General features: G+C 61.5%; 4 protein-coding genes across 7 annotated transcripts; 2 read left to right on the top strand and 2 right to left on the bottom strand.

The window, feature by feature from the left end:
* Positions 1 to 701: 701 nt before the first annotated feature.
* OXLD1 (oxidoreductase like domain containing 1) lies at positions 702 to 2206 on the bottom strand. 2 transcript variants are annotated; one of them, XM_081804248.1, is made up of 2 exons: positions 2107 to 2206; positions 702 to 1283 (listed from the first exon to the last, which is right to left on the bottom strand). In XM_081804248.1, the coding sequence occupies exons 1-2, from the start codon at positions 2164 to 2166 to the stop codon at positions 864 to 866; spliced, it is 480 nt and encodes a 159-aa protein (XP_081660374.1). In that variant the 5' UTR covers positions 2167 to 2206; the 3' UTR covers positions 702 to 863. The 2 variants fall into 2 exon arrangements, with proteins under 2 accessions (XP_081660374.1, XP_006743166.1); XM_006743103.3 differs by lacking the exon at positions 2107 to 2206 and adding an exon at positions 1538 to 2073.
* A 132-nt stretch (positions 2207 to 2338) lies between these two features.
* Positions 2339 to 7752, top strand: CCDC137 (coiled-coil domain containing 137). The gene is made up of 6 exons (XM_031038954.2): positions 2339 to 2511; positions 2821 to 2954; positions 4457 to 4676; positions 6012 to 6094; positions 6209 to 6288; positions 6456 to 7752. Exons 1-6 carry the CDS (start codon positions 2381 to 2383, stop codon positions 6672 to 6674), a joined length of 867 nt encoding a protein of 288 aa, XP_030894814.2. The 5' UTR covers positions 2339 to 2380; the 3' UTR covers positions 6675 to 7752.
* Positions 7753 to 9197: 1445 nt separating this feature from the next.
* ARL16 (ARF like GTPase 16) lies at positions 9198 to 11491 on the bottom strand. Of its 2 annotated transcripts, XM_006743104.3 has the most exons (5): positions 11388 to 11491; positions 11151 to 11209; positions 10561 to 10674; positions 9920 to 10035; positions 9198 to 9763 (listed from the first exon to the last, which is right to left on the bottom strand). In XM_006743104.3, the coding sequence occupies exons 1-5, from the start codon at positions 11446 to 11448 to the stop codon at positions 9592 to 9594; spliced, it is 522 nt and encodes a 173-aa protein (XP_006743167.2). In that variant the 5' UTR covers positions 11449 to 11491; the 3' UTR covers positions 9198 to 9591. The 2 variants fall into 2 exon arrangements, with proteins under 2 accessions (XP_006743167.2, XP_081660373.1); XM_081804247.1 differs by lacking the exons at positions 11151 to 11209; positions 11388 to 11491 and adding an exon at positions 11025 to 11045.
* Positions 11492 to 11674: 183 nt separating this feature from the next.
* On the top strand, positions 11675 to 26570 carry HGS (hepatocyte growth factor-regulated tyrosine kinase substrate). 2 transcript variants are annotated; one of them, XM_006743077.3, is made up of 22 exons: positions 11675 to 11799; positions 13327 to 13411; positions 13743 to 13818; positions 14173 to 14265; positions 15970 to 16093; positions 17320 to 17372; positions 18106 to 18174; positions 18832 to 18956; positions 19955 to 20033; positions 20100 to 20198; positions 20330 to 20431; positions 21007 to 21045; positions 21122 to 21265; positions 21364 to 21423; positions 21983 to 22193; positions 22568 to 22740; positions 22811 to 22951; positions 23036 to 23213; positions 24901 to 25034; positions 25110 to 25229; positions 25421 to 25510; positions 25881 to 26570. In XM_006743077.3, exons 1-22 carry the CDS (start codon positions 11763 to 11765, stop codon positions 25989 to 25991), a joined length of 2343 nt encoding a protein of 780 aa, XP_006743140.1. In that variant the 5' UTR covers positions 11675 to 11762; the 3' UTR covers positions 25992 to 26570. The 2 variants fall into 2 exon arrangements, with proteins under 2 accessions (XP_006743140.1, XP_006743139.1); XM_006743076.3 differs by having other exon boundaries at positions 21980 to 22193.
* Positions 26571 to 27795: the final 1225 nt, after the last annotated feature.

Raw genomic sequence — 27795 nt, 5'->3', positions numbered from 1 at the left:
CAAGTTCCTTTAACCCCTGCCCCATCCAGGCCACTGGTTTCAGCGCTTGGAAGTGTTGGGGGAGGGAGATAAGATGGGACAATTTCCACGATGGGGGTGAGCAGGAGATGGGGACGGGCAGTGAGGGCCCTAAGATGAAGTTCTTCCCGGGCTGAATGGTCCCGCGGCCGGGTCTGCAGCCAAGGACCAGGCTAGTGCCGGGAGGCTGATTCTAGGGCTAATGCTGGAGGCCCCTGGGTCCTTACACCCTGATCAACTGCCTCGATCATTGTGTCTAAGTGGGTTGGAAGGACTGGAGGCTCAGGCCCCTGCGGGCTGATCTACAGCTTTCTACCTGGCTGGTGAATGGGTAGCTCCCCAAGGAGCCCTGCAACTAGAATAATGGGGCCCTTCTCAGGCTGCCTACCGGTGTCCATGCCTGCCAAGGACTTTGCCAACAGCAACTTCATGGAACCAGACAGTCCTCCCTCTGCCACTGAGAATAACCAGAGCTGACCTTGGGGCAGGACTTCTGGGGTGCTGGGACATGGAAGGGGACTCCTGGGGTCGTCGTCACGTGGATCGTCAAAGAAATGGAACTTACTTCACCCTTACAGGTTGGTGAAAGCTGCAGGCTCTCAATAAAAGTTCAACAGCAAGCTGCACCTGCTTTCTTTGACAACGGAACGTAAGCCCTACAGAGAAGAACACAGAAGCCTCCGTCTAATCACCACAGACTTATTTATTCTCAGATAAAGTCATTAAATAATTCCTTCTGTTCCTGTCTGACTCCGGCCTCACGAAGGGCCACAAGTAAAGCTCCGTGCTGCTTCCTGAGAAGGAGCTGTCAGGCTGGAGCCGGCGTGGGTGTTGGGCAAGTTGGCTCAGCCTCCACTCCTCACTCGGAGCTGGATCTCCATCCTGAGGAAGGCCTTGAGGTTCTCGTCAGTCACGTGCTCCTCGAGGGCAGCCAGGGCCCCCTGGCCACCATCTCGGTAATGCCGCAGCAGTGCGTCTGCGTACTCCACCCACACACAGTTGGGGCAGCCACTCATGCAGCAGTTTGTGGGGGGCTGGAGCTCAGGCGGCAGGGGATACCGGGCTTCTGGGGGGCCCCCGCCAGGCAAGGACGACTTGGGCTGCCCTGTGCCATCTGCACCTGATTGAGAGCCCTCCTCTACATGGTCCTTCCCAAAATCTCTGTGGCCTTCACGGACTTGGACCCAGGTGTGCGGCCTGTAAAGAACGCTGCCGCCTCCAGGAAGCCTTCGGCACCGGTCCCAGCTGGAGGGTCGACATGGCCCCTAAGAAGACAGATGCTGGTAAGGCCTTGCCGGCCCCCAGCTCCAGGGAAATTTCAGCCTCCTGTCACTGGCAGGGGGCTCCAGGTGCTTCCCCGCTTCCTCATTTCCCAGGAGACCTTAGACAAGTTACTGCATCTGTAGACTCGGTTTCCCCTCTGTAAAGTGGATGTAAGGGCTGGAGAAATGGGTTCAGGGACAGGCACTGGGTGCACACTCCAGCAGATGGTGGGGTGGGGGGTACCCTGGAACCCCACCTCCTTGGGCAGGAATGGGGGCGGGGTGGAAGCTTGCGGGCTGGGGCCACACAGCGGCTTCTCCCTCTCCAACCAGTGCAGCCGAGCGCCTTCCCCTCTGACCATGCTGATACTCCCTCGGCAGTATCCCTTGAGCGCCGGCTACGTGCAGCCCCTTGGGGAAGCCGCAGTGACCAAGGAGCTCGTGCTCCTCGCAGGAGTTAGGCAGAATGAATAAGTAAGGTCAGGGCGGTGGCAGTCAGTGTGGAAGGCCCCGGAGACCCCAGAGCAGGACACAGGACCCTGGGGCCGGGGCCGGAGAAGGGAGGGAAGGCTGCCCGCGGTGCCCGGTGCGGGGGGGGGGGCTGCCCTCGGGACCTTTGGGGGATGACCTGGGAGGAAGACAGCGATGAAGGGGCTATGCAAGGGATACTGCCGAACCGGCGGCCCAGCGCAGGGCGGCCCTTCCCGCGGAGCCGGGGCCAAGACAGGAACGACACCAGGCGGCGCGGGCCGGGCGTCTCCGGTCCCTGACGGGCCCCCGCCTCCCGAACGCGCCCCGCCCCGGCCCCCGCCCCGCTGGTACTTGCCGGACCGCAGGCAGCTGCGGCCACCGTCCGGCCTCCCCCAACCAAGCTCCGGAGCAGCATCACCTGCGGCCGGTCCAAAGCGCACGCGCGCCGCAGCCCCGGGCCCCGCCCCAGGCGGCGTGAGGGGCGGCCGCTCTGGCCAATCCCGGTCCGCCAGGGAGCAGCACCGCCCCAATGGGCGCACACCTAAGTGCAGGAAGCGGAAATGACGATCGTGGGGCGGGACTGTGCGGAAAGGCGGAAGTGGCTTAGTCTGGGAGCCCGCGGTGTGCGGATGGCTGGACCCTGGCGCCGAGGTGCTCCGCCCGTGGGGCCGGCGGGGCCTGGGGGTCCTGGGCGGCCGCAGGGGCGGCAGCAGGAGCTGCGGGGGAAGCAGCGCTCAGCGCCATGGCCCGGACCGCGCAGGTAGGTCTCCGCGCCCCGCAGTCCCTACCCGTGGGTGCGCGGGAGGCTCGGCCGGGTGAGCGGAGGCGTGAGGGTCTCCGGCGTGGCAGTAGCCACTTCCAGGGTCGGTCCCTGCCCTCCTGGGGCTCCGGGAGAGCCCCTCACCCCAGCGACCTGCGAGAACCCAGGTCAGGGGCAGTCTTCTGTGAGGATGCGCCCTCGCCCGGCGCCCCCGGCAGCCAGGTTCGCTTTCCAGGCTCAGCTTCAGTGTCTCCGATTCTGCTTATGCTGAACTTAGGACGCGTCTCACCCTCCTGTTCTCGCTCCCAGCAAAGAAAAAAAGAAAGTGAATTGCAAGCCTAAGAACCGGGATGAGCAGGAAATCCCCTTCCGGCTCCGAGAGATTATGAGGAGCCGCCAGGAGATGAAAAATCCCATCAGTAACAGAAAGAGGAAGAAACAAGGTAACGTGCAGGCTCATGCTGGGTGGCCATACAGCTTTGTGTGCCCCAGTCCACTTAATTGCCTAAATGTTTAATCGTGCTTCGGGCAGCAGAGATCCGCAGACACCCAGCAGTCTGAAGGTGCAGGAGCTTGTGGAGCCCTGACAGAAGGCTGATGTCACCAGGGCCACAGAGGTGGCTGGCAGCAGGTGGCAGTGTGGTTTCGGATGAGGCTCCAGAAGGAGCCCCTGGGGCCTCCTGTTAGGATTTTTGGTTCCCCTCCCAAACTAGTGGAGATCCATCAGAAGCGATGGTGGGTTCAGACTGACTTTGAGAAAAGATCCCCGTGTAACAATTGAGGGAGTGGACAGGGCAGGCCAGGGAAGCTCTTGCAAGTGAGAAACGGCCGTTTCTTGGACGGGAGTGCAGAAACGATGGGGGGAAAGAGTGGATGTTTTCTGGAGGTTAAGGAGGGAGTTGATCAGACACCCCCCCCCCCCCGGAAAACTTACCTCTCCAACCCCTCATCCAGGGCCAGGTTGGGTAGCCACCTGTCAGCCTCTGCCAGAGAGAACGCTCGGGGCATTTTGGGGAATGGAGTCCAGCATGATGGTGTTTTGTGTATTTACATTGGTTTTCCAAATACGAGATTGTTTTTACATCAGTGCTGTTTTTTTTTTTTTAAAGATTTTTATTTATTTATTTGACAGAGAGAGAGACAGCGAGAGCGGGAACACAAGCAGGGGGAGTGGGAGAGGGAGAAGCAGGCTTCCCGCCGAGCAGGGAGCCCGATGTGGGACTCGATCCCAGGACCCCGGGATCATGACCTGAGCCGAAGGCAGACGCTTAACGACTGAGCCACCCAGGCGCCCCATCAGTGCTGTTTTATAATTTCTTTGTAAACCTCATGCTTTTCGTTGGGGGTTATATGAGCATCAAAGAGACAGTGACAGAAAGAGGCAGGGAAGGTGAGAAGTAGAGGATGCACACCGGCCCCAGCAGAAGAAACCACAGTTTGAACTGTGCTTTACGGAGCTGGCTCTTGTTTTTGGTGATTTAAGACATAAACTCATACGTGGTAAAGCAAACGGGTGTACGGTATGATGGACGGCACGGCCTCCCTCCCTGTCTCTGAATCCTGCTCTTTTGCCCTGAAAGAAAGTGCTGTTCATTTTCTGCTGTGCCTGCCCAAGAGAAATATCCTGCACATTTTCACATCCTTAGGATAGGAAAGCTACATGTTCATTCTGTGCATTGCGTAATGTTCTGGGTTTGTGCAGTGAAGTCTTCGCATGAAGATAGGGTAGTTATTCAACCAGTCCCCCGTTGATGATTAACATTCAGGTTCTTTCCTATTTTCTTTCTCAACCAAGCTGTGGTGGACATCTGTGACTTGCAGCAGTGGGCTGTGGGGCTCCCATCCACATGGGTGTCCGATCTGCCCCCACTTGAGTCTGGTCTTCCTTCCCTGTGGCCCTGGCCAGCCTGGCACCACACCGCCTGACCTCTCCCTTTGGTCTCAGCCCAGGCAGCCTTCAGAAAGACGCTGGAGAAGGAAGCAAAAGGAGCCGAGCCGGACATCGCTGTCCCCAAGTTCCAGCAGAGGAAGTGGGAGTCTGACAGGGCCTATATCCAGCGAATGGAAGAGGAGGCCCAGCACGTGCTCTTCCTCAGCAAGAACCAGGTGGCCCGGCAGCCCGAGGTGCAGGAAGCTCCCAGAAAGAAGTCGGAGCGGAAGAAAGCGTGAGTGGAGTGGGGTTGGGGGTCCCCTGACCGTTCTCTGCATCGATAGTGTTTTCTTCCTGGGGGAGTCCCACCCCACCCCGATTCAGGGGGAGCACAGAGAGAAGTGAAAACCTGTTTTTCTCTACGTCAGAGCTTTTCAACCCTGGGGGTTCAGGGAGTCTCCAAGCCCACGGAACTCTGAAGGGCCAGATTTGTCTTTGCCTTTCTCTGGGAAAGCATCAAAGGGGCCCAAGAGCCAGATGAGGTCAAGGGCCTGCTGCCCACCCTGGCCAGTTGCAATAGAGAGAGGGGAAAAGATGAGGCTGGTGGTCCCTCAGGAAGGCTTGCTGGCCACTGGGGGATCCCACGCAGCTCTGGGGTTCCCCTGCTTCTGACTGGCTGACACCACCTCCTCGAGGACCTGGACTGGGGTCCTTCCTATGAAAGAAGTTTGAGGGCCTTCAGCTGTGCCGTCCACACAAGTCCTGCGACCTCTTTCAGCTCCAGTGCCTCATCTGTAAAGCGGGGATACCGGCATCTCCAGCGGGGGCTCGGATGAAGTCCTTGCAGGGCTCCTGAGGGCGGCATCTGGCACCAGGAGGGAGCCCACCGCCTGCTGTAGCTCCCCTGCCCCTCAGCCCTCGAGAAGTCTGGGAAGGAAGCCCTGTGCCACCTCCCTGGGCCTGTGGGCACGGGCGGGGAGGTGGTTTTGACAAACAAGGGCTTTTTGAGATGTTTCTGCCACAGCTGCAGCCTTTGAGATGGGCGGACCCAAGCTTTCGTCGGGAGTGTCTGTCACAGCTGTGGGAGTTGGAGATGGTTGGCGGTCCCGTGGCGCTGCCGCATCTGAGCGCTCTTTGTGCTCGTGGTCAGGCCAAGCGACGAAAAGTACATCACAGAAAACCTGAACCACGCACCATCCGGGGCCACAGCCACCCCCCAAACACAGCGCTGCTCTGCGAGACCCTTCAGATGCAGCAGCCCAGGCGACGCGTGGGGCCAGAGATTGTCTGGGGTGGGGGCCGCTCAGGGTGTGGAGCGACAGCCTGGCCTCTACCCGAGGTGCCAGGAGCACCCCCCGCATTGGGACAACCCAGAATGTCTCCAGACGCTGTCAGAGGTGCTGTGGGGGCACAGTCGCCCCCCCCCCCAAGAATGTGGCCTTGGAACCCCGGAGGCCTGCTCTTCTGAGCACCCGGCTGTGAGGGGCAGGCGGTCGCTAGAGTGGGGACTTGGCAGGAGCTCGCTGGGCTCTGCTGTGGGGCAACCTCCTGGGCATGGGTGACCTCCGCCTTCTGAGTCCCGTGAGATGAGACTTGGGGAATCTGAACAGCACTGTGCTTTCTTCCCCAGCTTCCAGAAACGGCGGCTGGATAGAGTCCGGCGGCGGAGGGAGGAGAAGGCCGCAGAAGGGCTGGAGCAGGAGCTGTTCCGAGGTAGGTCCTCCTGAAGTGACCGTGTGGGCCCCGGGCCTGTGCCTCGGCAGTGGGGGGCAGCGGATGGGTGGCCGCGTGGCCAGAGGCATCAGTTGTGTTCCTCTGCCTCTCCAGACACGGTGCAGTTTGGCGAGGTTGCCCTGCAGCCCCCAGAGCTGACCGCCCAGCCCAGGACAAGCACAAGTCGGGGTCAGGTAAGCAGGGGCAGCTGCCCTGGCTGTCCCCCAGGGCCGTGTGGTCCGGGGCCTACACGCGGGATGCCACGTTCTCACTAGGCATACAGCTGGAGGACCAACATGGGCCCTTTCTTATCTCTCCTCTTTCCCCAACTGTGCCTCAACCTTCCATCTCTGTTCTTTAGCCTGGGAAGAAATCGCTGATGCTGAGGATGCTTTTGAGCCCTGGTGGCGTGTCCCAGCCTCTGACCACGTCACTGGCCCGGCAGCGGATTATTGGGGAGGAGAGAGAGCGGGCCGTGCAGGCCTACAGGGCGCTAAAGAAGCGGCAGGGAGCTCAGTCACCGCAGCCGCCCTGTTCCCCCCACTTGGCTTCCAGGAGGAAGGCAGAGACGCATCTGTGACGGCGAGACCAGGGCCTCCACACCTGGGTTTGGGGAGGACGTAGCTGGCCTGGAACACATGCTGGGACTCCCAGGCCCTCCAAGTACTCGCTCTCCAGTGCAGAAGAGGGCTCTGGGCCTTTGCTCTCCCGTTTTTTCTCCCTAAGAGGGCTTTTCTGTGAGTGACCATTTGCTGGGCTGTCCCTCACAGAGCATGATCTGTCCCAGGTGTCCGTAGAGTGGCCAGCACATCTGGGACACAGCCAGTCGGGCACCCCTAGCATCGTTCATCGCAGCTGTGTTCTGAATACACAGGTCCAGGCTCACATAACCCAGGGCCGCTTTAGGGGGGACGATCCCATAATCCTGTCCTTCAACGCCAGTCTGCTGGAGACACTGCAGATTTGGTCAGCTGAATCTAACTGAAGCTCCGTGTGTTTAACAGTGCAGCTCAGCTGGAAGCATAGGCCGGAGGCGGGGGGTGGGGGGGGCGGGGGTCAGGGTCTAGGCCACCGGGACCTGTTCCTGGCACTTCGTCCCTGCAGAGGCAGGTGCAGCCCACCCAGGCTTTCACTGGGATATGGAGACAGGACACCACCCACACCCAGTGGGTTTGAGAGGAGGTTTGTGTTCTCAAGTCTTTGGGGAAAAGAAGAGCAGGTCTGAAGCAGCTTGAGGGCAAGGACAGAACCCTGGCCCGGGACCTTCCCGAGGCTGAAAGGGTTACGTGGGGAATTCCTGCCAACAGCAGGGCCTGGCAAGCTTTGACTCTCCCACCAGAGCCAAAGGAGGGAGCACCCAGATGTTACCAGTGTGATTAGCTGTGGGGCGCTGGGTGCGGGGTGCTGATACTGGAGGGTCCTCGGCAGTGGAACATGAAGGAGAGCGTCCTGCTGCTCATATCCTTGTGAGGACAGCACCCGGCTTCTCCCTCGGGCTCGGACAGCACGGGAACTACCACGTCTCAGCCTTGGCCATGGTGGCCCTACAGAAAGTGTGGGGCAGTGTGCTTCCATGGGATCCTTTTTTGCCTTTCCCTGTTTGCATCCTTTACAGTGTTTTGTGTTTGGTTTTTTCCAAATTAAAAACTTGAGTTGAAGCTGTGTTTGTGACCAGGGCTAGCGTTTCAGGGGTGTGTTTCTGTGGGGGGGGGCCCTGTGCCCCGCGTCGGGTGCCCGGGACCCTGGCTGCCACTGTGCTGGCAGATCACAGGTGCCAGTGGGGTGGGCAGCGCGGCCGCCCCTTCGGTGGTTGGCATGCTTCCCGCAGTAGGATTCCAGGATGTAGGCAGGACGGCAAGACCGGGGTGAACGCAGCCCCTGAGAAACACGCTCCCGGACCCATGGCCGAGCGTGGCACGAAAGCAGGAAGGTGGAAAGGCATCGTGGCTGGAGGGGGTTTGCCTTTCAAAACCAGCTTCATAGCTTACACGGAGGATAAAATCACTGCAGGCCTGTCAGAGTGTCCCGAAGACTCACCAACCTGGCCCAGGCTGCCTTAACCGTGAGATGTCACCAGGCCCAAATCAGAGGAGCCCCGTGCTGGGGGCCACCCCCAGAGACGGAGCCAGGTGCCTGTCTGCTGAGCACGCACTGTGTCGAAGTTCTCTGAAGCGGGGGTGCCAAGTTGTCTGAAATCCACAAGGACTGCACCCCCGGGGTGGAGGCCGCTCGCATCTGCGGCTGCGCGACCTTCCCAGAGAGGAGCGCTTCCACAGGGTGGGGGGGTGGGGGGGGCTGGAGCCCCTGTAGCCCTGCAGGCTCTGCGAGAGCTTTCCTGAGGCATCATTTACAACCCCCGCGTGAACACACATCCCTGCAACAACGGGGCCAACTGGAAACCCCCACGGCTGAGGCCGGGCCGCTGCGCTGCACGCCGGGACAGCACAGATGCCCGGCATTCCTTCGCGGCCCAACTGGCCTCGACTGCCAGCTGAGATGGAGAAAGCCGCTTGCAGAAAACGCACAACCACACCCGGGAGGGGCTTCTTAACCGACCGCAGTGAGCTGAACAGTAGCCCCACGCAGACCTCTCCCTGTACCCTGGGAACATGCAAGCATGACCGTATTTCCAAAAAGGGTCTTTGCAGATGTAACGAGGGATCTCAAGATCATCCTGGATTTAGGGTGGGCCCTAAATGAAGACAGAGGCAGGGGTTTAGTTCTGCGAGTCACAAGCCAAATTATATCGAGAAGTACCAGCAACCACTAGAAGCCAGAAAAGAAGCAAGAAATGCATCCTCCCTCGGAGCCTCCAGAAGGAACCAACCCTGCTGACACTTTCCTGTCAGTTTTTTGGTCTCCAGAACTTTGAGCTTAAGTTTAGATTGTTCTAAGCCAGGTGGCAATTTGTTATGGAGGCCCTAGGACACGAATACACCCTTGTCCTCCCACAAACCCCCTCAGCTGAAATCAGGGTGAGCTTGCCAGGACCTCCCATGCTCTATCAGAGCTGCCCCCACTCTCGCCTACCTGCGGGATCCCTATGCCCTCCCCGGCGACGAACGCGCACTAAGCAGATGAACTAATGAAAACACCCTTCTCGTTCTGATTCCAGGCTCAGTTCTTTCCATGACAACGGCCTCATACAGTGGGGGTCACATCATCAGCCCGTCAGAAACTCTACAGAGAGCCCTGTGGGGCTGTGCAGTCCAAACACCTGCGGGAAGGGAATACATCCCGGGATGGGAGCAGGTCGCCCAGCCACCCTGCAAGCCTGTTGTCCTCTCCCAGCCCTGGGGACGATCTTTCCATTCGGAGGCCAGCTATCAGGACTTCCTGCAACCAGGGTTCCTCAGTTTACCCGTCCCTGCAACTCAGGCCGGAAGCCCACCCCCTAGGCTTGTGCTGGGTCATCCAGATCACTGCAGGCCAAGCAGGGCGGCGCTCGGGCCCTCCCCAGGGCCGGCCCATCGTGGTCTCCTCCTGCGGGGCAGCTGTCAGCCGTCAGTCCCCCGGGTGTCCTGGAGCCAGTGCAGCACCTCTGCCAAGCCGGTGCCCTTGTGAGCGCTGACTGCCACCGTGCTGATGCTCTGCTTGGCACAGGCAATGATGTCCGGGAGTCTGATCAAGGACTTCATCTCCTCCACGGTCATGTAACAGGGCACATCGCTACAGCGGAAGAAGCGCCCTGTCAAGGTGGGCTGCCACAAGCCGATCCCAACCCCCACTGTACCCCCCCCCCACGAACCCCCTCCTGGCTTCGCTCCAGGGAACTCCTCGTGGGGGGAGGCACCCCCACACTCCTCCAGGATGACAGACCCGTACATTTTATTGAAGAGGATCAAGACCGATGCTTCTGCTAGTCCTTCCGCAGAAAGGAGACCCAGAAGTTGCACGCAGGAGGCAGACAGCTGAGTGGGGTTAGCCGCGTCCATCATGAACTAGGGAGAAAAAATGCAAACCAGTGCCACCTGTGAGGGAGACCGTCCTTCCCGAACCCTCTTCTTTGGGTGTCGTGACCTGGCTCAGAAGAGCACAATGACTTTGAAACAAAGAACTTTGGGGTCAGCAGAAGTAAAGGGAGATGAGCTGCACGAGCGTGACCTGCTGTCACTTGTTTCCACCCACACGGGTCTCTACTGGCGTGGCCATCCGTGCTCCCAGGACGGGTCCTGGGATTTGGGGCACAGGCCTTGCTAGCATGGGACAAGGCATGGGGAAGTCAACCATAAGAACCCATGCAGAGAAACATCTCAGAGAGCAAGCATGTTGCTGGCAGAGAAAAAACACTTCTGTCCGGAGCCCCGCATGAGCTTTCACGTCAGCTCTGGAACAGGAGCACTAGGGATCAAGCTGCATTCCCAAAAGGAAGTCCTTGACTAGCCCAGGAACCCAAACTCCAGCCTGTACGGAGTGAGGTCCAGCACTGCACGATCCCTAAACAAGTTCACGGGATCATGACCTACCAGGAGAGAACGGCAGTTTCCATAGTAGCTGGGCCAGATGGGGCCCATGCACCCCCCCAGCTCCCGGATGGTAATCTTTCTTGGAACCACGATGTCAGTAAGGTCGGTGCCCACCTGTGGAAAAAACCAGGAAGCATTAAGGACACAAGCTCCTTCCCACTGGGAACTCCTGGAGAGGAACATGCACTGCCCTTTACACAATACGCCCGTTCTCGAGGGCTCAAACCCTAAAGCACAACCCTAAGCAAGGAAGGCTAAAGTAGCTTCCAAAGGTCCACGCCCTAACCCTCAGAGCTGGCTGTGGCCGCGCTCCAACACCCATCAGTGGGATTCGCCTCTGGGGCGACCAGAGAAAGCAGTGTGAAGAGTGTGAGGGGCGGGCGGCTCGGGGCCCCTGCCATACACCCACGTCCACCGCAGCTCTGTCCCAGGAGGCAGGCTCCTTCCCGTGACACCCCGCTCACCTCCCGAGGGTTGCATTAACACATTGACCCGCCGGACTCCAGCTTCCACTTAAAACCACCCAAAACGCTTTGCAAACCGTCAAGGGTACCCGTTTCTGCTAAACCTGCGGGACAGGGGCGGCCTACCGTGGGCCGCGTCGGGGGAGGATCGCCCAGATCGCCCTTCCCATCCCCGGAGCTCAGCTGTGTGGGCAGTCAAGGATCCCGAGCCGGGCAGAGAACGCGGGCGGCGGCCGGACCCGCCCGACCCACCCACCACCCCGCTCCCGGGACCCCTCCCGCTCCCCCGGGAGCACCCCGACGCCCGCACCGGTCCCCTGCCCGCCCCCCCACTCCTGGCCCCCGCCCGGCGCGGAAGGATATTCAGCAGTCTCTTCACCAACAGCGTCTTCCCAACGCCCGAGGCCCCCAGAAGGAGACACATCACGGCTCCTGACTCCACCCGGGACCCGTAGCTCGGCGCAAGTCCCGCCCTCCACCCCGCTCTCATTGGATAGGCTCACGTCCGAGCTGTTCATTGGTTCTCGGCGCTCACCGTCTCAAAATGTGCAGCCTGCAGCCCAATCGGCGCACAGCGTCTGGGCGAGCAAAAAAGCCCGCCTCCTCGCGGCTCGCGGCCCGGCCCTGCCCGGTGACGCGCGCGTGCGCGCGCCCGAGGGAAAGGCGGAAGCGGAAGTCGGGGGCGCGCCGGTTCGCAGCGGAGAGCGCAGCGGCGTCGGGTCGGGGTCCCGGGTCGCCATGGGGCGCGGCAGCGGCACCTTCGAGCGTCTCCTAGGTAACGCGGCCCCCGCCCCTCGCGGCTGGCCAGCGGCCCGGGAGCAGAGCCGGGGGGCGGCCGCAAAGCAACCGGGGCCCCGGGGCCCGGGGTGTGGGTGGGCGCGCCGGCGGTGTAGGGACCTGGCAGTCCCGGGCGCTGGGCGCGGGCTCCGACCCCAGTGGGTGAGGGTCCGCGGAGGGGCTGGGCCCGCGCTCGCGGCGACCGTGCTCGAGGCTCTGCTCCTGTGCCGGGGCGGGCAGGTCCCCAGGGAAAGGATCACCCCACCCCCACCCCCCCCGGAGCCACAAGCCTGACTGAGCGGGCCACGAGTCCTGAGTCACGGAAACGGTGACCTAGTCAAATAGATCCCCTCCCCCCAAAAAATTCTAGGTTGCAGGGGAACTGAGGGTGCCCCAAACTTTGGGCTCCAAAGGGTGGAACCAGTAGTGTCCTCCTGGGGACCTGCCAGGCTCTTTGAGCTCTGCTTCCCTGGGAGGCAGGCCCGCCCCGTGTCCCCACTGGCTCCCCCACTGGCTCCGGGAAGGCCCCAGTGGTTTAGGGAGGTGGTTTTTCTGTTTGTCAGACGTGGATAGCTGATCCTTTATGAGCTTTCTGGAGGTCACCAATTTTAGCAAGGGGAAGATGGATGTTTATGGGCATGTTCTCCACCCCCAATGCTACTGGGTGGGCTCTGTGTTTGCAGTGGGTGCTCTGGGTGCTCCAGTGGTTGGTCTGAGCCTCCCCTGCTTTTTCCTTGAATGTGGTTTTGGAGGAGACCTCATATGAGGCTCCTTCCTTGTTCTGAGAACATGCATGCTGAGGGGTGGTTCAGTCCTCCAAAGATCAATCCAGAAGTTACTACCACATCAGTACTATGTGTGGACGCACCTTGTTAGACCCCCGGTGTGTCTCCAGGGAGGAGAGCCAGCAGGGCTGGGGGAGCAGAGCATAGTGTGTGTGAGCCAGCTGTGACATACAAGAGAGCACAGGTGTTATTTGAAGAATACTTCCTGGAGGTCATTCCTGGGTTCATCCCACAAAACACTTGAAGCAGAAGACTGGAGTCCAGGCTGCATCTTTTCCAGCCTTGCCCCCGCTGAGATCTCATTGGACAGGTTAAACGTGGGGAAAACCAGAGACTCAGGGATGAGGTGGCAGAGTGCAGTGTGAAACCCCGCCTGGCTTGGCCCGGCAAGCTGTGTGACTTTGGGCAGTGACCTCACTTCTCTGCTTCGTTGTCTTTGTCGTGAAGATGATGGGACTAGGACGTTGCTCAGGAGATTGTTTAAGAACTCGGTGATCACGTAAAGCGTTTGGATCGAGTGTACAGCAGGTGTGCCGTTAGTATTTTTTAAGCTGTTTGCTTTTTGGAAAGGACAGTACTCTCATGATTATCGGGCATCAAGAGGATTTTCACGGGGTTTTCCGTTCAGTCCAAATGTTTTAAATGGGAAGGAGGCGGTCCTTTCTCTCTGTTGCTGAGCTCTGGGACCGACCAGGGAATCCTAGAGGACAAGCTCCAGTAATGGTGTGTTTTTGCCGTAGACAAAGCAACCAGCCAGCTTCTGCTGGAGACTGACTGGGAGTCCATCCTGCAGATCTGTGACCTCATCCGCCAGGGGGACACACAGTAAGTGAGGAGGGTCTGTGCCTGCTCAGAAGCAAGGGTGTGGCAGCATGGCACTCCCAGCTCCCTTGGTGCCCACTGATGCTCCAGGATCCCGCAGTATCCTGCCCTGATGGACGTCGACCACATTAGGTCTTAGGAGGAGAATTGAGTGGTCTCCACGCTGGGGTTTTGGGGATCTGGGGACAAGGAAAGGGTTTTCTCTGTATTGCTTGGAGGTACTTAATATTTGCTTGAGGATTTTGAAGACCAAAGGGTGGCAGAGGTTTTCTCAACTTGGGTTTAAAGATAATGTTTTTTCTTTTTTTTCTTTTACCAACATCTCTTTTTTCAGAGCCAAATATGCCGTGAGTTCCATCAAAAAGAAAGTCAACGACAAGAATCCTCACGTGGCGTTGTACGCTCTAGAGGTAACTAGATCCCTGCACTCTGGCCACTTCAAGGGTTGCCGCCCCAGTGTCCAGACGGCAGAGACAGCATGACCCTGGGGCCTTGCCCAGCTGCCTGGGGCGTGAGGGCAGGTAGGAGCAGCCCTGATGGAGGACAGTGCCTCAGCTGCCCCACCTGAAGCTACAGACTCAGGGCCCTGAGGTTGATTCTGGTCTCTGTCCCTGGTGGTAAGAAATGGAGTTAGAAGGAGCCAATACAGCGCTGGTGCTGCCACAGGGACTCTCCTGATGGGCTAGGTTGCCTGAGGGGCCTGTCCAAGGCGGGTTAGCCCTGGCTGGACCGGGGGCTCGAGACTTCCCTTTTGGGTCCTGCAGGTCATGGAGTCTGTGGTGAAGAACTGCGGCCAGACTGTCCACGATGAGGTGGCCAACAAGCAGACCATGGAGGAGCTGAAGGAGCTGCTGAAGGTGGGCCCTGGAGGGGAAGCAGTAAGGCCCAGACGGTGGGGAGGACACAGTTACTCCGAGGCCGTGCCTGTGCCTTTCTGGGGCTCTGCTGGCCCCTGAGGCGGTGGCAGGGCCAGGCAGGACTGAGGACAGGAAGGTGGGTGTTGGTGGTCCCCGAACCTCCCGAATCCCAGCTCGATGATGTCGGGGCTTTACCGGAAGCGAACCGGAGTGCTGTGCTGGGGATGCAGAGGAGACCCTGCTCTTCCTGGGGGGTCAGGGAAGGCTTCCCAGGGGCAGGGCTTGGAGTCTCCCCGGGTTGCAGAGAAGGAGGGGAAGGAGCTGTGCATGTGTGGGTGGCTGTGAGCAGAGGGTGTGGGCAGAGGCCTGGGGGGAGCCCCGAAGGGTGGCTGGGTGGGTCCCATGTGCAGAGCCAGGATTCTGAGCAGGGAGATGTGTGAGTCCGACGTGTTTACGGAGGGAGGTTGGGGGGACGCGACACAGCAGGGACACATTTGGGAGTGGGTTTCACAGCGTCCATTTGTAGAGGGGGGACAGTCCTCCAGCGCCCCGAGAGAGAATGCTGCACAGGCCACCGTCCATGGCCCCGCAGGCTGGCGCTGCCCACCTGCAGGGATTGTGATGTGGGTGGTGACACCAGCAGGTTGTGTGACGCAGAGAGGGCGGTACAAGGGTGCACCCGTCCCACAGGGGTGAGGCGACCGGGGCGGCGGCTAAGGAGCGGAGCCCCAGACACTGTCTCTGCTACATTGGGGGGCGGGGCCACAGCTTCCTGGCCTGTGTGGGTGTCCGTGGCCTCACGTGGCTGAGAGCCCATCTGGGACCTGAGCTGGGCCCTGACTGGGGACCCTGCATCCAGGCTGAAAGGGTAGAAGGGTCAGACCCTTCGCTTCTCGTGTCCCGCAATTGTGTCCTGTTTGTGCTGCATGTGGTCTAAGCCAGTCAGTCCCCCCTTGGAGAGGGAGGGTCACGATAGGAAAGAGGGGTCCACCGACCGGACACAGATCACAGGGAAAGAACCAGAAGCCTAGTGGGTGAGTCTAGTTGGCATCTCCCCGGAGCAACTTTCTCATCCTGCCATCTTCCTGAGCGTCCCCGGGAGAGCTCTAGGCACGTGACTGACGATGCTCTAAGCTGGTAGAAGCGGTAGCTCTGCCCGTGGGGCGGCTCCTGGGGCAGCCGCCCCCTTGCCCCCCTGCCCCCCTGCCCCCGCCCACCTAGGCTGGCCGTGGCCAGAGGAAGGGCGGCCAGCTGCACATCTGCTCCCTCAGCATGGGTCTGGTGGGCGCTGCCTGATGGAGCCTGGCATTTGCTGGAGCCACACCGGCTTAGACTCGGGGGCCCCTGACATTGACCAAGCTCCTGGGGGCAGGGAAGGAAGAAGCAGGTGGTTATAGGGTAGTGGGCCTGGGGAACCGGGCTTCGGGGCTTCCCCAGCTTTTCCCAGGGCATTAAAGAAGAGTCAGGCCCTGAGTAGGCACACCGCTGTGGCAAGTTTGTCCTCAGGGACCGGGCTTCATGGAGAGGGCTGGGCCTGGATAATGGGTCCATGCATGGCCCTGGTGCCCCATGCGGGGGGCCCTCCCTGCCTCTGCCCGCCCCATGTGCTCAGAGTGGTGCAGTCTTCCTGCAGCTTCCTCATGCTGAGACATCTCTGGTGTTCCGTGTCTCCCATTCTCCTTCTCCGTCCTCGTTTCTATGCAGAGGCAGGTGGAAGTAAACGTCCGAAACAAGATTCTGTATCTGATCCAGGCCTGGGCTCACGCCTTCCGGAACGAGCCCAAGTACAAGGTGGTCCAGGACACGTACCAGATCATGAAGGTGGAAGGTGCGTTGGGCGGGGGCTGGGGGTGCGCCCTGTGCGGGGCAGGGGGATGGCACCATATTGCATGACCAGCGGCGGTGGGAGCCTGCTCTGGGCTCTGGAGCCCCTGCCTTTCCCGACCTCACGCCCAGTCAGGGCAGGACAGGGGCATGTGGTGGACAACACACAAGTGAAAAGACGGAGCAGAGGAGCTAAGTCCGGAGTGTGGGTCCTAGGAAGGAAGTAAAGCCGGGGGCCTCGCCTCTTGGGGGCTGATTTAGCACGAGGGGTGGGAGGAGGCCTGGAGAGCAGGCAGCTCGTGTGCCAGACCTGAACGTGTAAACAAGCCAGCATCCTCTGGAGGACTCGCTTCTGAGGCCCCGGGGCCATCACAGACTGGGGACAAGGCACAGGAGGGACCAGCCTGCCAGAGCAGCTCAGGCGGGAGCTGGGGTGCCCCGAGAATGGTGGGAAATCCTTGGAGGGCTGTGACAGCCGGGGGACCTTTTCAAGGCCTCATCTGTGCTCCTCCCAGCTGCTGCAGCGGCCACACAGATCTGCTGGGGCTTGGCGAGGAGGACAGCGGATTCAGACTGTAGTGCTCACGCTGCGGGGGGGGGGGGGGGTGCGAGGGGGGGCTGGGGCGGCTCCCGCCTGTGCAGAGTCCCTGAGATGAGGCGTGGAGCAGGGGCGGCATCTGGTGGCTACGGGCGAGTTGGACCCCATGGAGACTTGTGATGAAGGTTCTGTCCATGTCAGTGAGCTGGTGTCAGTCCCTCAATCCTGGACGTTGGACATGGGATAGCGGGTGTATGCTCACATTCACTTTCCTGGGGAGACAGCCCAAAGCTTCGTGGAATTCTCAAGGAGCCTGTGCCTCCAAAAAGCTTGGGAATCTGTTTTAAGAGTCCTGAGAGGTACAGTTGGCTGGGGTTTGGGGCCAGGAGCCGGACAGCAGGTCCAGGGAAGATCTGTGAAGCCTCGATGGGGTGCGAATGAGGCCAGGCCCCATGCCCTGGGATGGGGCGGCCCGCTCATGCACCCAGGCGCCCTCGCCTGGTGCTGGGTCACTGAGCTTGCTGCCCGGGGGCTCTGGGCCTCCTTTTGTAGGTGTGCTTGGGGAGGGGGCTGCCCAGAGCTAGGACGTGGCTCCTGAAGGTCTCGGGGCAGACCGGGCAAGGACAGCTGAGGCTGTCAGGGCCCCACATACCGGCGTGGCACTGGTGGTGACCGTGGTCTCCTTTCTCCAGGACACGTCTTCCCGGAGTTCAAGGAGAGCGACGCCATGTTTGCCGCAGAGAGAGTGAGTTCACGGGGTGCTGGCCGTCTAGGAGTTCGGCTGCTTTTTTTTTTTTTTAAAGATTTTATTTATTTATTCATGAGAGACAGAGAGAGAGAGAGGCAGAGGGAGAAGCAGGCTCCCAAGGAGCAGGGAGCCCGATGCGGGACTCGATCCCAGGACGCTGGGATCATGACCTGAGCCGAAGGCAGACGCTTAACCATCTGAGCCACCCAGGCGCCCTCGGCTGCTTTTTTTTTTTAAGTTTATTTAAGTAATCTGTATAGCCAATATGGGGCTCAAACTCACGACCCCAAGATCGGGAGCCACAGGCTCTTCCAACTGAGCTGGCCAGCCGCTCTGGGAGTTCGGCTGCTTTGAGGAAGCAGAAGGGAAGTCCCGGGTCCCAGCTTGTGGGGAACATCGGTGGGTGAGCTGCCGTTTTGTCTCAAAAACAACACGTGTGGGACGTGCAGCCGTGCCTCCGGGGGCTCAGTTTGGAACACAGCTCAAGGTCCCTTCGCGCTGCGGCTGACGGGTTCGCGTAGTTAAGACAAATACTGACCCCGAGCTGCAGGGGGTTTTGCGATCACACCTTCAGAAAGGAGAGTCTGTTTGGGATGGGCTCCTGCCTCGCATCTGCCGACTGGGACCTCAGCCCCGGAGCCCACACTGGGGTCTTGTCCCCTTTGTGGGAAACAGGGATCTTGGCCGGGAAGGTGGGGGCCGTGCGATCCTGACTCTGCCTGCCCCCCAGGCCCCCGACTGGGTGGATGCTGAGGAGTGCCACCGCTGCAGAGTGCAGTTCGGGGTGGTGACACGCAAGGTGAGTGTGCCCGCCCCAGGGCCGACTCCACCCCCCCGGCTGTCCCCAGGGGGCCACTGAACCCACTCAGGATCCTTTTTCTCTTGGCTATGGCCTCATGGTGCAAGGAGCAGTTCTAGCTCCTAGCTCCGTGGTGAGCAGGGCCATCAAGGGGTCCCGAGCCCGGTGGTCTGTGCCGTCCGACAAAGCTTGGGCGCAGGTGCATCCCCCGGGGGACAGGAACGCTGCAAGCTTGGGGCTGTGGGAGGCTCGGGTGTGTGTTGCCGGGGCCCGCAGCCCCCTGGCTGCCTCTCGAGGCTCACAGCCTGTGCACTCGGGCCCTCGAGCTGCCGCGTCCCTCCCTCCTGAAGCACAGACCACGCTGGTGGAGGCTGAGGCCAGGGCTTCTGAGCAGACTCACTGGACCACTGTCAGCACAGCCTCCTCTCTCCAAGCAACTCGTGCAGGGTTCTTAGGAACTTTTCTTTTAATTTGACTTCCCCCAAACGGTGGCTGCAGTTGAGAGCCTGGAAACGTGCCGTTTCCCTAGGGTGTTTGTGGCCTCGCAGGCCTGCCGTCTGCCCACCCTGGGGGCCCGGCCTAGCGGCGTCTGCGGCGAGCAGTGGTGGGCAGGGTGGGGCGCGAGGGGGCCGCGGCCTGACCCGCTCCATATCGCAGCACCACTGCCGGGCGTGCGGTCAGATTTTCTGCGGCAAATGCTCTTCCAAGTGCTCCACCATCCCCAAGTTCGGCATCGAGAAGGAGGTGCGCGTGTGTGAGCCCTGCTATGAGCAGCTGAACAGGTGGGTGCCCTGCTGGGGGCCCTGGGGGCCCGGGTGTGCTCCCTGAAGCCGGGCTGCTGCTCCTGGCCGTCCGGGGGCAGGGCTGGGACCTGCCAGCCAGCTGCTGGGGGTTGTTGTTTGGTTTGTCTGCTTTTTAACTTCTTAGCTTGGAAGTCAGACTTAGAGAAAAGATGTGGGCGTGGGAAGCAGGCCCTGCGGGGTGCAGCCTCCTCCCGGGTCCCTCGGTGTTGACCTGGCCTTGTGGGCGATTGGCTCAAGCGCATGGTCTCCCTTCCCCATCTGCACGGGTGTTCCCGCGTATCTTGTTCGTTCTGAAGCTCTGAGAGTGAGCTGCGGGCACCCCGTCCCCGAACCCCCCGTGTGCATTTCCCAAGAAGCGTGTGCTCCTGAGACCATAGCAGAGCCGTCCGACCAGGACACGTGATGTCTGCGTTGTGTTCCCGTCTGGTTCCAGTGAGTCCCAGTCATGTCCTGCGGCAGTCTTGCCCCCGCCAGGCCCGCCCAGGCCCCCGGCACACGGCAGGTGGCTGTCACTGCACTCCCAGGACCCAGATCTCCATGCAGCCTCTTTGTCCCGACGTGTGCGTTTCTCGGGCCTGGGCTGGTGTGGCGCCCCCCTTGGTTTGGGTCTGGGGCCTTGTGGTTAGAGTCAGGTTGTGCGTTCCCGGTGCGATCCCAGGATGAGGCTGTCTCTCTCCGTGCAGCCGTTCTGGGGGCCCGGGCTGTCCGGCTCCCAGTGTCAGCAATGGGAACTCCTCCCGTGGTTAGGTGGTGCCTCCAGGCTGCTCCCTGGAGAGTTCCTTTCCCGTGGTTGAACCTCATTTCCAGGAGAGGGGGCTGGGGCTTAGGCCGGGTGACCTGCCCGGGGTCCCGCGTCCCAGAGGCGACAGAGCTGCTTGGAGGGACCAATTTTTCTCCAGAGCGTGGCCTGTGGCACCTGTGGGGATGCTGGGGGCCGGGGGATGGTGCTCAGCCACCCAGTGTCCTCTCGCTTCCAGGAAAGCAGAAGGAAAGGCATCGTCCACAACGGAGCTGCCCCCGGAGTACCTGACCAGCCCCCTGTCCCAGCAATCCCAGGTACTGGCCCCGGGTCCCTGGGGGTGCCTCGTCCCCAGGCCCTGCTCACAGCCTGTCTGTTCCTAGCTGCCCCCCAAGCGGGATGAGACGGCCCTGCAGGAGGAGGAGGACCTGCAGCTGGCCCTGGCTCTGTCACAGTCGGAAGCCGAGGAGAAGGAGAGGATGGTGAGCTGGAGGGGAGCTCCCCTGGTGCAGGCGTGCCGGGCTTGGGGGGGTGCGCCAAGATGTTTGGGGAGGGCAGAGGAGTGTGGTAGGTCTGCCCCCTTGCACCGGGACCCTTCCTGCCTCGCCCGCAGAGACAGAAGTCCGCGTATGCTGCTGCCACGTACCCCAAGGCGGAGCCCGCGCCCGTGGCCTCGTCGGCGCCCCCGGCCAGCAGCCTGTACTCTTCACCTGTGGTGAGCACCCTCCCGGGCTGGGCCACGCTTTGGTGCGGGAGGGTGGGAGGGCTGCCCCAGAAAGGATGGCCTGATGAAGCTGGGGAAGGTGAAGGTCCAGCCTGGCCCTCCCCAGCCCTCCGCTCCAGGTCGGGGTCGTCTGTAGGGGAGGATGACGCTGGGAAGGTTGGAGACCTCCCCAGAGTGAGAGGACGCGGGCAAACGCTGGGCTCGAAGGTGGCCTGCCTTTTTCTGGCCTTGGCCCTCTCTGTAAATAACGGGGTGGGTGGCAGGTGAGACAGAAGGTTCAGGAAGTCATGGCCAGCTCTGTGGGGCTCTGGGTGGGGCCGGGTGGCTGAGGGCCTAAGAATAGTCCACCGTTGGGACCGGCGGTATGGTTGTAAGGAAGGCTGGCGGGATACTGCCCTGCACCTTGTTCAGTCACAGAGCCCCGGGGGCCCCTCGGGCAGGCTGGCCAGTGCCTGGGGTCCACTCTCACCGTGGTGGCATCCCAGCCTCCCGAGCGACGGCCTGGGAGGAGCTGGGCACATGTTTGAGCCCATGGGTCACTGCTGCTCTGGTCTGTGTCTCCCCAGACCTCGTCGGCGCCGCTGGCTGAGGACATCGACCCCGAGGTGAGGGTGCCCCCACGTGCAATGCTTTCCCCTGCTGCTCCCTGGCCCTTGGGAGTGACCCTTGCTGTGTGCGCAGCTCGCCCGGTACCTCAACCGGAACTACTGGGAGAAGAAGCAGGAGGAGGCCCGCAAGAGCCCCACCCCGTCCGCACCCGCGCCCCTGACGGAGCCGGCCGCCCCGCCCGTGGAGGGGCATGCAGTCCCCGCCAACGCGCTGGAGGTGCATTGCTCTCAGCATTCCTGGCCCACAGTCCTGTTTGGCGGGGGGGGGCCTGGGACAGGCCGGATGACCCCCTCACCCTCTCTGTCCTCTTCCAGACTCCCCTCCCAGAGACAGACTCTCAGCCCATAGCTCCCTCCGGTGGCCCCTTTGGTGAGGTAAGCTGTGGTTCCCTCATGGGCCCCGCACAGGCAGCTCTCCTGATGGGGCTGAGCCCTGCCCACAGCGACCTCCCAGGGGCAAGCCATTCCAGCCCAGAACTCTCGATGGAACGTCTCTGGGTTGGCTGGCTGTGGTCCAGAACTTGGCCACTTGCTACCTAGAATGGATCGGAATATCCTAGGGCAGCCCAGAATCACCTGGATGAGTCCTTGTTCTATCCTGGGGCTTCTGGGCTCTGTTGGTCATTGGACTGAGAGACCGGGGCCTCTTTGAGGGAGGCAGGTCCTCTGCAGGGTAGGGGCAGAGGGGCTGTGAGCCAGGCTGCCCGAGCTCCAACCAGCTCTGTCCTGGCCAGCGCCACTCCCAAATGCAAGAGTTAAGCCTCTTCCGGCCTCAGTGTTTGCATTTGTCAAAGCGGGTGCTAAGGGTGCTCCCTCATAGCACCACTGGGAGGATCGAGTCCTGCGCAGAAAGCCCAGAGCTCAGTGCCTGGAGTGGTGGGTGGTGCCCCGCCCAAGGGGCTGCTCCGCAAGAGCCCCCACCTGCCCCCAGCAGCAGTACCAGAACGGGGAGTCGGAGGAGAGCCACGCGCAGTTCCTGAAGGCCCTGCAGAATGCCGTCACCACCTTCGTCAACCGCATGAAGAGCAACCACGTGCGGGGCCGCAGCATCACCAATGACTCGGCGGTGCTGTCCCTCTTCCAGTCCATCAACAGCATGCACCCCCAGCTGCTGGAGCTGCTCAACCAGCTGGACGAGCGCAGGTGTAGGTGCCGCGGTGCCCGGGGGGCCCTTGGCGCGGTGTCGTGTGAGCATCTGTGCTGGCCACTCGCTGTGGGCACGGGGAAGGGCCTCGGGTGGGACTACCCCGCGGGCGGCAGCTTCTCGAGAGTCCGTCTCTGGGCCGTGGGCAACGCGGGAGGTGGTCTCTGCGATGAGAAGTGTCCCACTAAGCATAGGACCATCGGCTCCAGGAAGAATCCCACCCCCAGCCCTGACCCTGGGAGCCCAGATGCCAGCTGTGCCCTGCAGACAGGCACTTGGCTGGGTGAGGGCAGGCCTGGTGGCCAGAGCCCGGCCCTGGGCAGCCAGTGTTTCCCTCCCACGCCCCGCACTCTTGGCACTGCCCTCTCCCCGCAGTATACTACGAGGGGCTGCAGGACAAGTTGGCGCAGATCCGTGATGCCCGGGGGGCACTCAGCGCCCTGCGGGAGGAGCACCGGGAGAAGCTCCGCCGGGCAGCTGAGGAAGCCGAGCGCCAGCGCCAGATCCAGCTGGCCCAGAAGCTGGAGATCATGCGGCAGAAAAAGCAGGTGTGGTGGCCGGCCCCACCTGGGGGGTGCCGCGGTCGTGGACAGCCCTGACGGTGCCTTGTGCCCACAGGAGTATCTGGAGGTGCAGCGGCAGCTGGCCATCCAGCGCCTGCAGGAGCAGGAGAAGGAGCGGCAGCTGCGCCTGGAGCAGCAGAAGCAGACCATCCAGATGCGTGCCCAGATGCCCGCCTTCTCCCTGCCCTACGCCCAGGCACGCACCCCCCCCCCGGGCCCACCCCTAGCCAGGGGCTGCAGCCACCGAGGAGTGCCCTGACGGCCGTCTCTCTGTCCCCAGCTCCAGGCCATGCCCGCGGCCGGGGGCGTGCTGTACCAGCCCTCGGGCCCAGCAAGCTTCCCGGGCACCTTCAGCCCCGCAGGCTCAGTGGAGGGCTCCCCCATGCACACGGTGTACATGAGCCAGCCGGCCCCCGCCGCCAGCAGCCCCTACCCCAGCATGCCTGGGGCCGGAGCAGGTAATGGGGTGGGCGCAGGTGTCCAGCAGCCAAGATGAGCTCCAGACTACTATTTTTTCCTTCCTTTTTGTTTCGCCGTAATTCCAGTTTTACAGAAAAGTTAAACGGTACAAAGGGTTTCTAGATTTCCCGAACAATATTTCATTACGTTTGCACTTTCCTTTCATACGTGCAGCCGTGCGTGCACACATACGCGTGGATTTTTTTCCTTGAATTTTTTTTTTTTTTTAAGATTTTATTTATTTGAGAGAGAGAGGGAGACAGGAAACACCAGCAGGGGGAGCGGGAGAGGGAGAAGCAGACTCCCTGCGGAGCAGGGAGCCCGATGCGGGGTTCGACCCCAGGACCCTGGGACCATGACCTGGGCCGAAGGCAGACGCTTAACGACGGAGCCACCCAGGTGCCCTCCCTGAACCTTTTTAGAATGGGTGGCGGCTCCGATGCCCTTTGCTGCTAGCGCGGTCAGCGTGTGACCTCACCTGTCGCTGGGTTCAGCTCTCCCACACCGTCCCAGTAACACCCCTTGTGCAGACGGGAAACCCCATGGCTGTTGTCTTTAACTGTTTGGCTGCTTTTCATCTTTGATCGAGAATGTTCTTTCTCTGCCTTTGTGTTCATGACACTCCTCAAAGAGCACTGGCCTGCTGTCTTGCAGACCAGCCCTCACTGGGTCGTGTCTGGTCTTCGTGACTGGGTTTTGACCGGCCATCCTGGGCACTGGAGTGTTCAGCAGGAAGGCACGGCCGGCTGCTAGCCCGAGGCGTGCAGGCGGCCTCCCGGGGTTCCTGCGAGGACCTGGCTGTCCGGTGGTAGCAGCCATTCAGTCGGGGCGAGACTTGCACACATCCTGTTCTTCCTCAGTTGTCACCTGCTAGCTTTAGAGTCTTCTCCATCGTGCCTGAGGCTGTCATAACGTTTGTCACCCAGTGACTTTCTCATCTCGTTCCTCTCTTGTTGGTCCGTTATTTTTTCACTGTAAGGAAGCACTTTTCCTTCTCTTTACTCTTTCGTCATTTATATCCACGTGGACCCATTTTATTCAAATTTCACAATTGGTTTCACGGCTCAGATGGTCCCAGGTGTGGCCGGCTCCTGGGCCGTCTACCCACATTCTGTGTTCACATTGTCGCTGCTTAGCCCTGGAGGCAGCCCCTGTCCAGGGAGCCGCTAGTCCTGGAAGTGGGGGTTGTTCAGCACCTGGGGCCCAGGTGTGCTTTGCGTGCCAGGCCCTTGCGGCAGCCTGCGAGGACACGTGTATGCACACACAAGGCTCGCCTGCGGACGGCAGACCTGGGTTCAGTGATACGGCCCGGGGCTTCCTCCCCTCTCCGTGCCTGTATCTTCCCCACATTGGCTGATCTGTTCGTTCCTGGAGTACACAGAAAGTAGTTTCGGGAAAGCCAGCCCGAGCCCCTGGGGAGAGGTCCTCCTGACTGGGCTCACTAGGTCTGTAGTCCCCTGTCTTCAGGCCCTGAGTTTCAGAAGGTGCGAGAGCTCGTTTCCCCCGCCCCTCCCGTGCCGTCCTGTTACACCCCGTCGATAGTTTGGTTCATTTCTTCTGACTGCATTCAGCACTAGAGCTCCTCTCCCATCCTTGTTTTCTTTTCCTTTTGTGAGAATGTGAAATGTGAACTTGGTTCCAGAAGTCACCCTTCAGGGTAACGAGCTTGCTCCTCTCCCTCCGTAGATCCCGGCATGGTGAGCGCCTATATGTACCCAGCAGGGGCCACCGGGGCGCAGGCAGCCCCCCAGGGCCCCACCGGGCCCACCGCCAGCCCCGCCTACTCGTCCTACCAGCCTACTCCGACGCAGGGCTACCAGGTAGGCGGGCAGGGCCGGCTCCCTTCCCCAGCGAGGGCCCGCAGCCCTTCTCCCATCACACGCTTCCCTCCACAGAACGTGGCCTCCCAGGCCCCCCAGAGCCTCCCGGCCATGTCCCAGCCTCCGCAGTCCGGCGCCATGGGCTACATGGGGACTCAGTCGGTGTCCATGGGTTATCAGCCTTACGGCATGCAGGTGAGAGGCCGCGTGGGGTGTCCACGTGGAAAAGAGGCTGGGGGAGCGCTGGGCAGGCCCCGGCCTCCTGCCCACCCCCCCTCCCCACCGGGAGGCTCTCCTAGCTGGTGGGCATTTGATTTTCCAAGTCAGAAACGCTCCTGTATTGGCATACAGGGCTCCTTCACATGGGGTTCGCTTCATTTTCACAGAGTCTCATGAGCACCCTCCCCAGCCAGGACGCACCTCTGCCGCCCCCGCAGCAGCCCTACATCGCTGGGCAGCAGCCTATGTACCAGCAGGTGAGTGTCTCCCGGGGCTGCCGGCGGCTCGGCTGGAGGACGATGGTGGGGCTGTCTTGGGAGGAGGAGCCCGTGCAGGCCAGGACTGCTTCCCAGCCGGCACATGCAGCCACGCACACAGATGTCCAGACCACGTGTGTGCTCAGCCCCGTGGACACTGGTCGGGAACTCCTGGGGTCTCCGCTGGGGCAGGACAAGAATAGGGAACCCACGACAAGCTGGGAGGAGGGAGGCCTGGCGTGGACTGGGCTTTGCAAGGACTGAGCACTAAGGCTGAGACCAGGGTGGAGTGTTCTAGAGAGAAGCTATTGGGGGGGGAAGGCCGGGGTCTGGGGAAGGAGGACTGATGGTTCCTGTGCCTTCCCCCCAGATGGCACCCTCCGGGGGACCCCCCCAACAGCCACCCCCTGTGGCCCAGCCACCGCCTGCACAGGGCCCTCCAGCGCAGGGCAGTGAAGCCCAGCTCATCTCATTTGACTGACCGTGGCCGGGAGCACGCCATCCAGAACAACACTACGGTTCTCTGAACCACCGCCTCTGTCTCTAACTAGCGTCGTCCTGCCTCGCTCTCCTCTTACTGCCATGTAGTGTCCCTGCTGCGTGCAGGGGGTGGCCCTTCACCCCGGCCCCCGCCCTCTGTCCTCTCCCGTGGACTCCTCGTGCCCCCGGGCTGCACCCTCCTCCCCATCTCCCTGAGTTGGTCTCGGACTTCTTTCCCCAGGGCTGGGCCTCGGAGGGTGGGAGGGAAGGATCTTCTCCGAGAGGGAGCCGTCAAGCCCCGTGTGTCAGGTCCTGTGAGGGTTGGCTGGAGTGGGGTCCCTCTTCTGTGCAGTCTGGGCCCCCCCCGTCTGCACCCGGGAGACCGCACGGCCTGTGGTCTGACTTGTGTGCGTGCTTTCCAGAGCCCTCTGGCGTGGCCCCCTGCGGTCAGCATGCACTACTGGCCCTCACGGGAGGGTGGGGGCTCGTCGCCAGCTTCTCTGCTTCTGAGCTGCCATCTCATCCAGTGCCCTGAGTAGACGGAATGGAACACTGATAATAAAATGTCTTTCAACAAGTATCGGAGTGTCTGTTCAGAAGGAAGGTGGTGGGCAGCTGGTGCAGCTCTGGACAGGGGCGAGTAGGCACATGCCTGTGGGCCAGCCTGTCCCGAGCCAAGCCTGGTTCCACGGTCGGTGTCGAGGGGTGGGCACTGCTCTGGCAGCAGCTGCAGATCTGATCCTTCCCTGAGACAGCACACAGCGCTGTGCCCTTGGGGAGCCCAGCAGCAGTCCTCCCCATCCGGCCCTGCTCTACCCTGACTCCTCGAAGACTTGCAACGCCTGAGGATGAGTGTGATTCTACACCAGTCAGAGTCTGGAAGAAAATACCTTATCATAGTGTAGACTCAGCCCCTCGTATCCAGAGTTCAGAACATTTCACACACTTTAAATATCTCGTACGTGACCCCAGCATTAGCTCTTCTGTGAAGAAATGGACTAGTTTACTAGGCAGAGAGGCTCTCTGAGCTCAGGCCAAAGGCAGGGCCAGGACAGCAGGAGGTCGCCAGGCAGAGGACGGCTCTGCCCTCTCGATTTGATGTAACAAGCGCTGCTCCATGCCTGGCTCTTAGAAACTCAGCTGGGAGAGCAGAGACCCAGGAGCCTCACGGCGGATGTCGTCAGCGGGGCCGGGGAGGCACCCCCCGTGCACAACGGAAAGGCAGGCGTTCAGGCAGCTGGACACAGAGCCAGGGCTGATAAGTTCTCTTCTCCCAGGCGAACCGCTAGCCCTCCCGCCCGCGACCCCATCCCTCGACCCTTCCCGGCTCAATCACAACCCTTAGCCACGCCGTCGGCGGAGAATCCCGAGTTCAACCGCCCAGACGCGCGGGCCCAGGACGCGGGCCTCGCTCCCGGGGCGGCACGGACCGGCAGAACACGTGTCCCCGCGCTGGCGCGAGAGGCAGCCCTCCAGCGGGAGGAGGAAAGCAAGGAGAAGGCTGCCCAGAGGGCGGCGGGAGCTCTCGGCGCCAGGGGAGCCCAGGCGCGGGCGGCCAGGGAGGGCGTCGCGAGCCGGAACCGCTGGCGGCCGGCGCAAGGCTTCGGCAGGTGTCGGGGAGTAGGGGTCACCGCACTGTCCCCCCGGCCGGCACCGCCTCCCCAAGCCTCGGCCTTCTCTGGCCTTCGTTCGCCTAGCGAGGACGGGGCCCCAACAACTCAGCGACCTGTCCAGGGCCCCGACCCCGACTCCCGGCCGCCACCAACGAGCCTCTGCGCCTGCGCGGCTCGCCGTCTTGTGGGTAA

The sequence above is a fragment of the Leptonychotes weddellii genome, chromosome 15 (assembly GCF_054177405.1).
Source record: "Leptonychotes weddellii isolate Sample4059 chromosome 15, ASM5417740v2, whole genome shotgun sequence".
Lineage (NCBI taxonomy): Eukaryota > Metazoa > Chordata > Mammalia > Carnivora > Phocidae > Leptonychotes > Leptonychotes weddellii.
Note: the sequence above shows the minus strand (reverse complement) of the source record. Positions and strands in the feature narration are given on the sequence as shown.